The following is a 16,058-nucleotide window of genomic DNA, read 5'->3' as shown; positions in this document are numbered from 1 at the left end:
AAGCCAAATGTACACCTGCAAAGAGTTGTGGGAGGAAATGGTCCATTATCCAGTTACACATTGGGTAACATTTGTCATCAAGACCACATAATGTACAAAAAAACATCCTGTACAGGAACAAACAGGACTGCCAGGTGAAACAGAACCATATTAAAAATGTTTCATGCTCAAGCTACACTGCCAGACAGGAGTTTGGAATATTGAATCTTTCGGTTTTTGTGTTTAACTCTAAATATATGCATTTATGAAGCTCTTCATTTAAATATGTGGATACACCTGTAATTCTTATGATCACAGGAGAATACCAATTGGGCCTAGAATGAAATATAAACTGGACGGAGACTAATCTGAACCTTCCAACCAACCGAGGACAACCTAACACCATTTTTGTCAGTTGGCCTTATCTACTTGCCAAAACTGTGACAAGAGCCTGCCACTGCCAAGTCTATTGAGGGGTAATTAACCGGCAGGAAGGGAGAAAGGCTGGACGGCTGACCAACTGGTTTGCTGGTGGGCTGCTCGTCTCAACAGTCCCAAGGCAGCGGTAGTAGTAGAGGCTTTGGTCCAGAGCTGGGGGCTGAGCCACTGAAAGGCAGGCTGTCAACAAGGCAGCATGTTGACGGCCGCGCAAGCACAGCAGCTCTCTGGGGAGGTGGTGTGTAATTTCCCAGCGGCCGTCAGAGTCACAGGGGTAAAAAGAGGGGGCAGGGAGAGAATATCTGTGCCTAGGGAGGATAGACAGAGTGAGTGAATGAGTCAAAAAGCAAGTGTGTGTGCTAAAATTAACCGAGTGTGACACAGTTCTCATTGAGAGCAAATTACTTTGCCTACTACAAAACAACCAGTTAGGGCTAGGGCTGGGTACCGAACTTTGATACTTTTTAGGCAACCACTGAATTAGAGTATTGAAAAATGCCCCGTCATTCAATACCAAATTACAATACCTAAGGCGTAAATCTCATTAGCGTCAATGAGCCAATAAGCATGCAGCATGCTTCTACCAAGATCTATAAGTTGGTGATGGCTGTCTAAGCATCATAGAGGCCTGCAGGAAAAACTATTTTTACACACAGAGACAGGGCTCAGTGTGTGTTGTATTTTGAGAGGCTTGACTACAGTGTGCATCACATAAATGTAAAGGAGCTGGAGGAAAACAAATTGTAATGTCATTTTATTTTTGTTAGAAAAGGATTTTATAAATTTTTTTACCAAAAACGGTATCGAAACTCTTTGAACGATACCCAGCCCTAGTTACGGCATAGTCACTGTTGTGTAATGCATATCCTTGTAGGAGGATATACTACATTAGCTGACAAGTAAGGTTGGGTACCAAAATCGGTGGTAATACGGCACCGGTGCCTAAACGACCGGTATCTACCTGACCGAATAGCAACGCGGATTTCGGTGCCTCATTTTGGTGCCAATTAAATGTCTGCGTTGCGCTCTGAAACAGACGTTAGACGCAACAGAAGCGTCGCTGCACGTGACGCTAGTTAACACTTCACTTGACAGCAGGTAACGTTAGCCTACCGTTAGCTAGCAGCTGGATTAAACACGCTTAAAATGCTGACAGTTAAAACGGTGTAAAGGGTGTCTATATTTCACTGGAGAGGACGTTAAGCAGTGTGCTGCTGCCGCTGTCGGAAGAACAACACAGACGGTGTATCGGTTCAGGCACCGTTTTAAAAGTATCATTTTAGCACCGGTATCGGAAAAAACCCAAATGATACCCAACCCTTTTGACAAGCTTCATCAGGAGGGACAGTAGTATGAAATTGAATTTCTTTTAAACATGGGTAAACCGGCTAAAAAATAGCCAATAGACTCCTTTCCCATTGCCAGTAGACGAGTATGCCTGTAGTTTTGTTTCCCCTGGAGTGTCACGTTCCACGTCACTAACGCACCGGAAAACAGGCGTCTTTTCCTGATACAATGAACAAAACTGCAAACTCTGATGAACGGTACCACAAACTCTGCTCAAACCGATCACTCTGTGCGCACACACACACACACAACGTACTGGCTCTGCTATTCCTCAAAAGAGACACACCCGTAGTGTATCAGTGGAAAGCAACGTGGAGGCCAGTGACTGTTAGGGCGGTTACTTCTTTTTGTATCCGTTACTTATTCAGGCTCCCTTTCAAACTCTGTGCCGACTAAGTCGATGTTCGAGCGCAGCCTGGGCGCAATTTCTGGCCCGAGGTAATGGAAGAGACGCGCGTCCCAGCACCGCACCGAAAAATGGCCATGTCCAACCGGGTGTCCGGTTTTCATCACTGCCCATCGGGGCTGGAGCCGATAAATACCCCTGCTTACTGCAGTCATTTGCTGCTTCTTATTCACATGTAAAGCAACAGTTTAATGGCTATGCTGCAAGCGCTAATGTATGTATCGCAATCTCATATACAGCATGCATGGTGTGTGTGTGCGCGTCACCGTTTGTGCCACTGTGTATGTGGACTTTCATGCAGCACATGAGTGCAGAAGACAGCGAGCAGACACCACCAACAACTTGGGCGTGCTTGTGGCGGATGTCCATTTTTGGACACTAGACATGCTGATCGGGGATAGTTCCTGGTGAAAGATCTTGTAGTGTGCGGCCCCCTGTCACTGCTCAGTCATGTAGTGTGAAAACCACAATGACTTCAAGACTCACAATTACAAGACAGCAAGTAGTGTAGTGTGAAGCTTGAAAGATCAAGGTGCCTCATCACATTGATGCCAATACAGAGGTATCCAACGGTGGACAAATTTTGGTCTGCTCAGTTTAAATAAATCCTACAAAACAACCCTAACGCCAAGCCAACAGCACAGCAGTGCAAATAAGCAGAAAGAGGGAAACGTACTACTACACCCATATAGAAGGCTATGCTGTCCATGTGGCTCAGTGTGAATTATGAAACTTGTAGTTGCCAATGTATTACATTATACAGTATTGCATATATTTCACTGTAGAGGATTACAACAGCGGGACGTACAACAGTCTGCCGCTAAAGCTATATGCTAAAGACTCAAACTACCACTGGTCACTGCTGTTGGCTGAAAAACAACACAGATGGGACTAAATGTTGCGTTTACTGGTAAACCTCGTGACGACTTATGACCGACTGCTATCTGTTGTGGAATTTTCCTCACGTTACTCTGTCCTCTGAGACTGTCTACATCCAAACTAAACTGCGCGGTGGAGGGAACCACTCTGATTGGCTCATGGAGGCACGTGATCAGAGAGAGGTTTACGGAGCTTTGGGGAAGAAAAAAAACACTTTGATAGAGAGTTCTCTGAACGGAATGAAGCATTTTAAATATCGCTCGATAACGTGAATTTGATCGTATATTTTATTTTTATATATATATATATATATATATATATATATATATATATATATATATATATATATATATATATATATATATATATATATATACACATACATACATACACACAGTTTTAAATTCAACAATTTGTTGTATTTTAGCAGAATACTGAAAGCAGCAGAAATGCAGAACCCTTTAATAGTACACTTTAATATCCGTTTATCGCAAGTAATAACATCACATATTATCCTCATATTGTGCAGCCCTATTCACAACCTACGTTAACAGAACAGCTCTAAAGTAGCACTGTATCCTGAGATCAGTCTAACATTATCATCATTTAACTGCCACTTCTGAACAATAAACAGTGCAACCCCATAACATCAATATGGAATTTTCTACTATAACATTTATGTGAGCTGTTTTTATAGGTCATTTTCTACAGCCTAGTGCTTCATGTCAGCTGGATATTGTTTTAATGGCACCACATGATGGCCAGAACAAAGATCGGAAACATAATGACGGCAAACAGTTTTCACTGGGTTACATCAGGTAAGACGTTTTATCACTGCAGAACACGGATCAATGTTACTCAATATGGTTATGTGGACAAATGCTTCATTTGGAGTCATTTTAAAAACTAGAAAGATAATGTATCATATCCAACTTGAATGTAGAGCTGGGCGATATGGCGAAAATCAAATATGACGATATTTTTGACCAAATACATCGATATTGTAGGGTTGATTATTTGTGCTTTCACAAAATATTTACACAATGAGATTTTTGAGAAATAATCATCAATAACTTGGACATAATGACTAAGTGGGTAAAGAATAAAAGTACAGCTAGAACAGTCTGGTAAGTTCAGAAAATGACATCACTTTACTGTAACGCAGCCTTTAAAACCAGGACAGACAACAATTAGCCTAGCAAAATGGTGCTGTGTCGTGCGGTAGCCTGTTGCAGCAGCTCCTGGTGTGTGTGTGTGTGTGTGTGTGTGTATTTTAAGTTAGTTTTTTGGTCTTTAAGTTCAGTTCTTTTTTTTTTTTATAGTCACTAAGAACATCTGTGTAGAGATGGCTTCTGACAACTTTGGAATTTTTCCTCTTGGTTCTGTTCTTACTTTGGACGTCTTTTGTAACTGCGTGTTACGCTCAAGGCAACGGGACTATTGTTTATACACACGATCAGCTGATAGCGCTGTGTTGACCTGTTCTTCTGCCGGAGGACAAGCCTGAAATACCGAAGGAACTACAGAGGATTACCAGGGTTGCAGAGGTGGATTAAAACGCAAAGCAAAAAAAAGGAAACATAAGCCTGCGGTCCCAGCGATCATTATGGGGAATGTACGGTCTCTGGGAAATAAGACAGACGAACTGGCGGCGCTCATTAAAGACCCAGAGGGAGTTCCGCGAGTGCAGCATACTGTGTTTTACCGAGACATGGCTGCATTCGCACATCCCGGACCATGACGTGGCGGTACCCGGCTTTCTGACGGTTAGGGCGGACAGGGACGTTACAGAAAGCGGTAAGAAGAAAGGAGGAGGGGGGGGGGGGTTGCACTGTATGTGAGTGAAAAGTGGTGCAATCCCGGACATGTGAAGGAACGTTTCTGTAGCCCGGACATTCAACTGCTGGCTGTGGGGTTTCGCACGTATTATCTCCCGAGGGAATTTACGTCCGCCATAGTGACCGCTGTTTACATTCCACCATCTGCTGATACGGAGGCAGCTGCTGACCTCATCCACACCACTGTCTCACAACTCCACACGCAGCAGCCCAATGCCTTCATGGTTATCTCTGGGGATTTTAATCACGTTGCACTGGATAAATCCCTCCCGGACTTTCAACAATATGTTAACTGCCCCACAAGAGATAACACTCTGGACCTTCTGTATGCTAATGCCAAGGATGCGTACAGTGCCACTGCCCTTCCCCCCCCCCCCTTGGCAAATCAGATCACAACCTTGTCTTGCTGTCTCTTGAGTATGTTCCTCTTGTACAGCGGCAGCCTGTCCAAACAAGGACTGTGAGGAGGTGGACTCAGGAGGCTGAGGAGGCTCTGCAGGACTGTTTTGAGTCTACAGACTGGGACGTGCTCTGTGAACCACATGGGGAGGACATCAATAATATGACAGACTGCATCACAGAATACATCAAATTCTGTGACAACGTCACCATGCCCTCCCGGACTGCACGCTGCTTACCCACTCACAAGCCGTGGATCACCTGTGACCTGAACGTTCTTCTGAATGAGAAGAGGAAAGCTTTCAGGTCATGGGACAGACAGGAGCTGAGGGGAGTACAGCACAAATTAAGGGATACACTGAGGGAATGGAAAAACTCCTACAGGAGGAAGCTGGAGGCCAGTCTACAGGAGAACAATATGAGGGAGGTGTGGACAGGGATGAAAGAGATCACCGGGTGTGGGGGTAGAAGAAGACCAACACCAGGCAGCCATGAGAGAGCAAACGAGCTGAACTGTTACTTGAACAGGTTTCGCTCACAGCTATCCTCTGCCTCTTCTACCACTCCACCAACCCCCCCCACCCCCTCTGCCTCCCCCCCCGCCTCTCTTGCTCCCACACCTCCCCCCTCACCCCACTGTGGTCTGCCCACTCCCCTCACAACTACAGCACATCTCATCTCCCCCCACAGACACTTCAAGCACACCCCCCTGCTTTTCATTCACACCTGGCCAGGTGAGGAGACAGCTGGAGAGGCTTCACCAGCACAAGGCTGCCCTTTCTGTTCACCTTATACACCACAGACTTGCAGTACAACTCAGAGTCATGTCACCTACAGAAGTTTTCTGATGACTCTGCAGTTGTTGGGTGTATAAGGGATGGACAGGAGGGAGAGTACAGAGCGCTGGTGGACAACTTTGTGGAGTGGTCTGGTAAGAATCACCTGCTGCTGAACGTGGATAAGACCAGAGAGATGGTGATTGACTTCAGGAGAAAGGGAACGGCTCCGCAGCCCCTTTGCATTCTGGGTGGAGATGTGGACATGAGTACAGATACCTGGGTGTCAACATCGACAACAGGCTGAACTGAAAAATTAACAGCACTGCTGTTTACAAGAAGGGGATGAGCAGAGTCTATTTCCTGAGGAAGCTGAGATCCTTCAACGTGTGCAGCAGCAGCAGAATGTTGGAGATGTTCTACCAGTCTGTTGTGGCCAGCGCTCTGTTCTCCTCCGCCATCTGCTGGGGCAGCAGCATCGGAGCCAGCGACACAAACAGACTGAACAAACTGATCAGGAAGGCTGGCTCCGTTATTGGCTGCAAACAGGAGACATTTGAAGCTGTGGTGGAGAGGAGGTCACTGAACAAACTGTTATCAACCTCTCCACCCCACACTGGTCCAACAGAGGAGCACCTTCTCTAAGAGGCTCCGACAGCTTCGATGTCCCACGGACTGCTACAGGAAATCATTCCTACCACAGGCAACTTTTTAACACTTCATCACTGAGTGTGAGATAAGACTCAGAGACATCACAACTGCACTGAATGCACCTTGCACAACAGGTTTATCTACATCCTATCATTACTAGTCAAACTGTTTTTTACAACATTTTTACTCCCCAACTTGCACATGAAGTTTATCTATTGAAATAGTTGTACATTTTATTTCCAAATTGTATACATTTTAAATATTGCTCATGTAGCATTCTATTATTATTTCATGTATATCGTTTCCTATTATTTAATGTTTACTCTGTATGTGTGCTGTGTGTCTGATCTTTTGCTGCTGCAACACCGGTATTTCCCATTTTTTTGGGCTCGATAAAAATCAATCTATATCCAAAATTTAAGACGATATCTAGGCTCATATCGATATAATAGCGATATATTGCCCAGCCCTACTTGAATGACGTGTTGAATGATCAAAGTAATGCTCATTACATAAAACAGCACTGTCAACATTTTCCAATTGTCAGTTTATGAAAAGTCTAATTTTTTTCTTTAAAAAGGTCTTAAATAAGTTTACCAATTGCTTCAGACACAATTATCATAATATCTTCTTCACAATATGAAAACAATATTGATTATTCATTCTGCTACTAGAAAAATTAATAACCACAAAAAGGGAAAAAACAGAGGGGGCCAAAGAGGCAGAAATGTTAACTTTAGAACGTGTGACTTTCAGTCCACAATCATGTTGTTTGTAGTCATCTGCAACACTTTGCAGTCTACTGTATCAAATCAATTTCATTATGTCCCAGAGCACCGTGTTTACACACACGGGCCGTTACACCCCGAGGCAAGTGATTGTATTTTACATTTATAGCTCCATGTGCGGTGGCAACCTGTTCCGAGGATGTAGTTGGAGAAGCTGCTGTGTGTCCACACGGAGACGCTTTTGGTGCAAACGCACATTTTTAGCGTTGTTTGGGCCCCTCGTCCTTGAAACGAATCCAGGGAAGACAGGTAAAAAAAATGATTTTGGTACGTGTGGACGTGGCCTAAGGCATCTCAAAACTCTTACACATTCAACTGTAGTATTTACTGTGACCCCCTCTGTGCATGTACGCTTGCATAACCTTCATGTTCCTATCAGATTTCTCGCTCCCCCCCGCATTAACGGCCTCAGGCCTTTCCACAATGAGGGGAAAACTCAACATATCAAAAGGCCTCAAGCTAAAAACTCGCTGGCTGCCAAACCTAATCAAAGCACTGCGTGTGTTTACTTTCCAAGCCGTGGCTATTAGCCTGAGAATTAATAGACTCAGATTGAGGGGAACAGACAGAATACAGAGCATTACCTGGTGCTCTCTCACACACACACTTTCCAACACATACGTATGCTTTCTCACACATGCTTTCTCTCACACACACAGAAGGTCTAGAAATAGCCTTCTAAAATGACCACATCGATCACTGTCAAGTCTGCTGAGGCAGCCAGAGCCTCCTCTCACAGCTACTGTCCCAGACACAGTAAATGCCACTTAACATGATGGACAGCTGCATGGGCTGGTAGGCTAGGGCTGTCAAAGGACGAATAGCTAACGGTACAGAGCAGTTTCATGCACCACGTGGAAGTGGGGTGGGGAATGAACGGCAGCCATCAGACTGCACGTTTGGCCGGGGCTGGTAGATCTTTCTCATTACACAAATGAATATGGGTGGTAAATTAAGATAAACAAAATAAGTTATTCTACTTTAAGTGTAGGCTCACTACTGCATAATAATGAAGTGAAACCAATTACTCACAATTAGGGCATGGCATCGGCCAAAAATTTTATACCGGTTCTGATACCAATACAGTGACTTCGAAACCGCTTCCTGAGCGATACTTTGATACCAATTTTATAAAACAAAAAAAGATAACATTACTCAAATCTTATGTATTTTTCAGCTCCTACTACGTGAGCCCCGTCTGTATGTGCAACAGTTTTTCCTGCGTGTCTCTAACATAGACAGTATATAAGAATGGACCAGCAGGTCCCGTGTCTCTGGACAGAGACCAGTGAAGGACATTAGAAGCTCTTTCCCGGTGATGGCTGAGCGTTACTGAGCAGCCTCCAACTGAGAGAGACGACGTAAATGTGACGTGAGCAACCTGTCTGAAAGTTGGAAGTCTTCTGGTAGCTGTGCCAAGAGAAATCTCAATCATTCCAAATATTGCAGAGACGGAGAGCGTAGGTATATGTAAGGAAATAACATAGGCACAGGCTAATTATTGCTAACTAAAATGCTAGTTAACATTAGTAATTAAACTTAAACAGCTAATGGAAGTCCAAACTGCCTGACAGCTTCTCCTGTACTATACGGTAACTCCTCTACTATGAGACAGGAAGTCTCGTGGTTATGACCCAATCGTTAGCCTATTTTTTATAAAAACGTCTGCTACGGAGCCATAACGTGAGCTACAAGGTAATGGAGCCTTTTATACATTGTCGTGTTTCTTTAGAAATAAACAACGGACAAATAGAGTCTTTAAACGCTTCAGATGTAAAGGTATTCTCTGTCAAAGTGACGTCAAAATGAATGGCAGTCAATGGAATGCTAACGTCGGGTAATCGTTTGGTAGCATCAAAATGGAGCCATTGGAGGTTCCAGCTCTGAAGCGAAGCTTACCCCCTTGGTCTAAGACGTGTAACGTTAGAGAGCCAATCACACGCATTATAAGATCTTGGTAGAAGCAAGCTGGATGCTTATTGGCTCACTGACTGATGAGATTTGCTCCTTAGGGATTGAAATTGGGTATTGAATGACGAGGCATTTCGATACTTTAGAGGCAATTCAGTCAGTGCCTAAGAAGTATTGAATTCGGTACCCGACCCTCCTCACAAACAGAAGAAGCTGCTCCTGCTGAGGATTGCCTAGCTAGCAAACTAGCAGTGAAATAAGATTCAAGAACCTGCCTGGAGGCTGGTGTTAATTTCCCACGCTTCCCACATTCATGTCAATACCAAACTGTCAACAGTAAAAGAAAAAGGGGGAAACAGCTGACAAAAGCAACTTTCAGTTTCACAGCATACAGGCCGCAGAGACTTTGGACAGGTGACATGCCCCACATTACCAGCCAGCAAGGCTACACACTGAGAAACTGACGCACTGCCAGAATGTGTCTGTTAGTGTGTGTGTGTGAGTGAGAGAGAGTACAAGAACTGTGCCTGGCAAAGAGGAAAACACAACAGATGCCTGTGGGTTCCCACCAGGGCCGCAGACACTGACCTCACTTTCACCCAAATGTAAACACAAGACAAAGTGTCGGGCCCAAAACAAACAAGCCGCACGTGCTGAGGAAATTTCAGCGATGACAACTCTTCAGCCACGCTACGTTACACACACACACGCTGGACTTAGCAAAGATTCCTGAAAGGCAGGTCCAGCCCCAGCAGAGAAAGAGTGTAGTCTTGTGCTTACTAAAAAGGAACAAACGAGCGGTGCTAAATGTAGCACACAGAAAGGCCTAAACCTAAAAGTTGCTCTGTGGTCCAAGTTCAACAGCTCTTTAGCAGAAGTACAGGGACACTGCACAGTCACCCTGCAGACCACACAACATTGAGTGGGTAGTCTATGGTTGAGACTCGGGGGGTCAAACATATTTCCAGGAATGCCTGGCACTACCCTCCCTGTGTAGATTAATGAGTGAAGAATCAGGGACACAAAACTAAAAACACATGCACTTGCAGTTAGGGCTGGGTACCGAATTCTGTACTTTTTTGGGTACCAACCATATTACGTCGGTACTACCGAGGACCGATTGACTAAACGATTAATACGGTGCCAATTTTTCGGTACCTGAGAGCGCGTAAGCAGGAGCTTGTGTGTCCTCTCTGCATGTTGACAGAGAGAGGGACTTCACACAAACACAGAGGTGCGGACGGAGCAAAATTAATTTGTTTAGTTTGTTTAAGTCACCGTGAGTCACGGCAACGCCGGCAAAGCGGTTGCAAGTGGGGTAACGGGTGTTTTCAAAACTTCACCGAGACGAGCATTCGCTGTAATATAGTAGTGGCGAGGCAAAAGCGGTCGCAGTCCGGGTTAACTCTTCCTCTGAGACAGACCGGCACAACAAGGTTCTCTAATCCCTGGTGACTGACTGACAGGCTGGAGGTTGTAAGGCAAGGTAACATATTCATAGCACATTTCAGCAACAAGGCCATTTAAAGTGCTTTAAATGAAACATTAAAGAACAGTTAAAGAGAAAATAAACATGCTATAATAGAATAAGTACAAATACAATAAAGAAATTAATTATTTGATTTAACAGGTTTTAAAGACGGGTTTGGGAGGGGTTGTATTTTGTGTGGTGTGTAAAATTTTCTAAATAACAATGTGCCAAGTAAATTGGAAAAATAGGTTTGGAATTATTTTTATAATTGAAATTATTTTTAACATATTACAGGAGGTAAAGTACAGAACAAAACGTACCGTTGGGTACCGGAACCTTAAGGAGTGAAGTAGACACGGGTCACATGCTTATTATTTCACAGATAAGAGGAAACATTTATTTTTATTAAATGGTGATTTATAGTTTTACATCGGTAAAGAGCGCCGCTTACTGCGCTCCACGGCTGCAACACAACAAGCGCCTGGAAGTACGTTGGCCGCTACGGAAACCAAAACTTAGTTACTGTGTTAAATTTGGAACCGTTGATCGGATTCTAAACCAAATTCTCCGAACAATTCCAATAAACAACAACTATTATTCCATTGGAATCGTAGTTTCCAAGTAAGAACCGGATCTTGATGACCAATCCTAATTGCAGTACAATAAAGTAACACCATACCTGATGGAGTCATAATAATAATGACTGAGCTCAGAATCTACCAACAACGATTCAAACCATGTATTTCCATCCAACACCTGACATAGGAATTCAAAACGCAGCTCCAAACACGGGGCAGTGCTGGCATGCAGCAGGCCTTGGCCTACCTCTTATGATAATATGACTGTTACATAACCAAGCACTCCAGCTGAGCAGAAAGCAGACTTTGAAGTGACAGCACCCCCCCCCCCCTCCTCCTGAGCACCACGTGCTGCTGGTCTGCCAGCCTGCTGTGCCATCTGACACACTGAACCCCTGACACCCAACCACCACAAGAGTTGGGAGACAGACTGGCTGCAACACACTTTTAGTGAATATTAAAAATCGTTTCCACCAGGGACGTCTGTAGTGACATTCCCCATTTACTTGCCCTTGTATTTAAACATAAGTCAAGACTGCTGGGTCAGCTACAAAGAAATACTCTGGAAGGAGCCATATCGGCTCAGAGGACCCAGAATGACAGTTGGTTAATAAATGGCATTATAAAAAAACAACTTCCCCACATGGGTGCATCTAGCTTATAAACACCCCCCTCCCACATCCTAAAGATAACCACAACACCCAACACAACCGAGGGCAGGAAGCAGACTTTATTTACCCGTCTCTGTGGCTAGTGCAGCCCTGAAACTCACCTGAAAATACCATCGTTTTTTCTAGCCAACTTAACTGTCATAACACGATAAAAGGTTCCATCAGAGGATAGCCAACTATCTGCCAAAATAGCTTGTAGAGCTTTTACATTTGTTAATTTGAAAACGTACAAGCGCTGGAGAATTTGGTTTGTGGATGCGAGTTGATGTTCTCATCTGGGAAAATCAAATGTCAACAATGTGAAACCATAGACATTATGAGTGACAACAACAGTTACCCGTTCTGGAAAGTAGAAATAAGTGTATATATGAAATAATCTCTCTGTGTTAGTGGTGCAAAACTGGGAGATTAAATAATGTGTCTCTGATCGCTACATAAGCAGGATGGTTAACTCAGTGCATTTACTGTTCAAACCAAGGTCCTAGTTGTTGCAATAACTGCATGACAACTACATGACAACAGCTGCATTATATAAATACAGTGACCACAACCCACAGCCTCCATACAAACAACCATGAAGGACTGCATCATATAAGACAATTCCATGACAACCCATGAAGGACTGCATCATATAAGACAATTCCATGACATGACAACCATGAAGGACTGCATCATATAAGACAATTCCATGACATGACAACCATGAAGGACTGCATCATATAAGACAATTCCATGACATGACAACCATGAAGGACTGCATCATATAAGACAATTCCATGACATGACAAAGTGCTAATAGCCAACCAACTGTGAGACTGCACTAAATATTATGTCAACAGACAATGTGAGCAAAGACACATGCACTATTTCCTGTTCAAGATGACTAAGACTGAGTCAACTCAATGCATGGCAGCAGTGTTGACATTTCTGTCTGGTAGTAGCACAGATGCCACATATAATCTGAAAGCACTAGCTCCCCCTTGCCCTGCTCCTTTGCAATTACGCCAACACAAGGCCCGGTCCTGACAGACCAGACAAAATGTCGGAATTGCTATAGTCACATGACTCCTTTGTACTCAGAAAATCACCTCACGCACAAATAAGCCGGTCAAACCGGGTAATTTTATTATATAATGGCACAATGCATCCCCGCGTTACCCAAACATCAGACCCAGTCCCACATATATTCCATTTGCAACAGAATTCCGTCGTGTTTCTCCTGAGAAAAGTGGCCGCCATTTTGTGAAAGCTTGCGCAGAAAAATAAGGTGGGACGCCTCTGATCACATAAAAATAAATAAACCAAAAGCATATATTTTCACAATTTTGGACGGTTAAAAGCATACCGATTCCTCTTCTTTCTCCATCCCCGTAGGCATCTGCGGCACGGCCCGGTTAATGGATGCATATTCGTGTAGGTCGGGTAAATCCTCACAACGGAAGACGGGTAGTGGCTTGGAAGCGTCCAGCGCCCGTGCCCGAAACGACAATTTACTCATTTTTCACAATTCGAGATGCAATATAAATCTATCGGATCTCCTAATATTCAAAACGGTACCGAGTGGAGCTTTCATGGATGTTTCTGTGCGGTTATCTCTATTCTAACGTTCGAATGGTTGTAGCTTGTATTTAGGGCGTCGCCAACGGAGCCGGGGGAAGGCCCGGATCTTGGTCGCTCTCTCTCGGACTGTTTTTTTCCGACGCTCCGCTCCCTATCGTTGGTTCAGTGCGCCATGGACAACATGGCGGACATTTAAAACTCTTTTGCTCTGTTTCGCTCGGAGCGGTCCAACCCCCAGTTCGCGGACCGACCATTCCCACACGATCCCGAGCGCTTGCGCGTTGCGCGGGTGGGGGGAAGGGGGCATTTCTCGCAAACTAACTACTCTCCACACATACACATCAATTATTGAAATTAACATTGGGTACGGCCGAAATATATATTGCAAAAATAAAAACAAATAATGGATTATATATTAATGAAACAAATAAAAACACAAAATAAATACATTCACTTCTATTCAATTACTAGATGAAAATTGTAACAATATAAGCCAAAATAGATAACAGTACATTTATAAATAAAGACATTTGATTCACGTGCATAACAAAAAGTTATGATTGATGTCACGAAATTTTATAAAAGTTGCAGCAGTGATGAACAGCATAACTTTGGTTTAAAATCGGTGTTGCCAAATACATATTGACTGCAGTCCATATTTGAATATTAAATATCCATAACATCATATCCACATTTTCTTTACTGGTCTGACCACATAAAGCTTATCTGTCCAAATATCTTCTCTTTTTGAGTCATGCATTGGTATTACAAAAAGGTTATTAAAATGGGTGCTGCCTGGTTTAATAATAAAAATAAAAAAGAACCTTAGGAAATACAGTAACCCTAAACTTCTAGCAAAAAAAAAATGAACTGAAAATTCCCACATAATTATTATTAGTTTGTCAAAGCTGCTCACACAAAACTGCTGGTACCAAATCCTTCACAACAGGGGCACAAGTTACAAATTTCACATCATCCTCTTCAGGCCAACGCCTAAAATACACCCAGTGTTCCTGCTAAGCAGATCCACTGAACCTCATCTATCACTGGTGAGTCTACAACAGCCCACTTTAGAGAAAATGTTTATTCCAGGTCAAAGCATTGGGTGTGGGTGAAAACGCTTTCACGGCAACATGTTCACCACCTGGAAAGTATCGCCCTCTTCTGGCCTGACAAGCAAAGGATCGGACTTGCAGGACACCAACATGTCTGTTCGAATGCAGCACAAAGACACACTGCACACGCCATTTGCTGAATATTTGTATCCAGAACACTGTGCAGCTCTGTGAGTGTGTGTGTATTCAGCGGTTTGAGGGACTCCATCAGACCCCAGGGGCTTTGGGGAATTGAGAACTGATGTGCACTACACAACAAGAGCTAAAAGTCATTACGAGTATTAATAATGTTCATCAAGGTCAAGAAGTCTATATGTACAAGTCATTAAATGGCTTTACCTGTTGATGACATTGGGTTTAGCCAGGGTCCACCCAGGGGAACTGAGGTTCACTTTTCATCAGTAAATCCACCGGCTGCATCATGATGACCTGAGAGCCAATTGACAAGGACATTTAGACAAAACTCTGGACTTAAAGACTCAACACAAAAGTTTTAAAAATAAAAGACAGTGTGACAACTAAGTTACAGATAAAGATGAAACCAAGCGGCATGCAAGTCGAGGTTTAAAAAAAGAAACTCAAATTAGATTTTTCAAAGGGGTTTAGGAGAGGGAGGGTTGTCTAGGGCGGAGCAAAGTGCAACCCTAGTCCACCACCTGATTATAATTGTCAGCAGTGCTGCCTGGTCTCACCCTCCAACTACCACACCTGGGGGCTGTTTCACAAAAGCAGAATTAAAAAAAATCCAGGATAATTGATAAAGCGAGGCTTGACCTAGTTGACCTAGGCTGAGGAGGAGAGACTAGGTCGAGTCGGACTGAGGAGGAGCGACTAGGTCGAGTCGGGCTGAGGAGGAGAGACTAGGTCGAGCCGGGCAGAGGAGGAGAGACTAGGTCGAGCCGGGCAGAGGAGGAGAGACTAGGTCGAGCCAGGCTGAGGAGGAGAGACTAGGTCGAGCCGGGCTGAGTAGGTGGAGCTAGACTGAGGAGGAGAGACTAGGTCGAGCCGGGCTGAGGAGGAGAGACTAGGTGGAGCCGGGATGAGGAGGAGAGACTAGGTGGAGCCGGGATGAGGAGGAGAGACTAGGTCGAGCCGGGCTGAGTAGGTGGAGCTAGACTGAGGAGGAGAGACTAGGTCGAGCCGGGCTGAGGAGGAGAGACTAGGTCGAGCCAGGCTGAGTAGGTCGAGCCAGGCTGAGGAGGAGAGACTAGGTGGAGCCGGGCTGAGGAGGAGAGACTAGGTCGAGCCAGG

General features: G+C 44.2%; 1 protein-coding gene across 3 annotated transcripts in view; it reads right to left on the bottom strand.

Annotated features, from left to right (window-relative positions):
* LOC144526203 (enhancer of polycomb homolog 1-like) overlaps positions 1 to 16,058 on the bottom strand; it is a 46,962-nt gene that overhangs the window by 26,678 nt on the left and 4,226 nt on the right. The window contains exon 2 of one of the 3 annotated variants that reach the window (XM_078263501.1): positions 15,147 to 15,236. Coding sequence is in view for 2 of the 3 variants with exons in the window: in XM_078263502.1 (XP_078119628.1) it covers positions 13,478 to 13,630 (153 nt within the window). In the remaining variant the exon portion in view is untranslated. Of the gene's footprint in view, positions 1 to 13,477; positions 13,942 to 15,146; positions 15,237 to 16,058 lie in introns of those variants that run through there. The other 2 variants (XM_078263502.1, XM_078263500.1) reach the window with 2 other exon arrangements.

This window comes from Sander vitreus, chromosome 12 (assembly GCF_031162955.1).
Source record: "Sander vitreus isolate 19-12246 chromosome 12, sanVit1, whole genome shotgun sequence".
Taxonomy (NCBI): Eukaryota; Metazoa; Chordata; class Actinopteri; order Perciformes; family Percidae; genus Sander; species Sander vitreus.
This window is presented reverse-complemented; position numbering and strand designations above follow the sequence as displayed.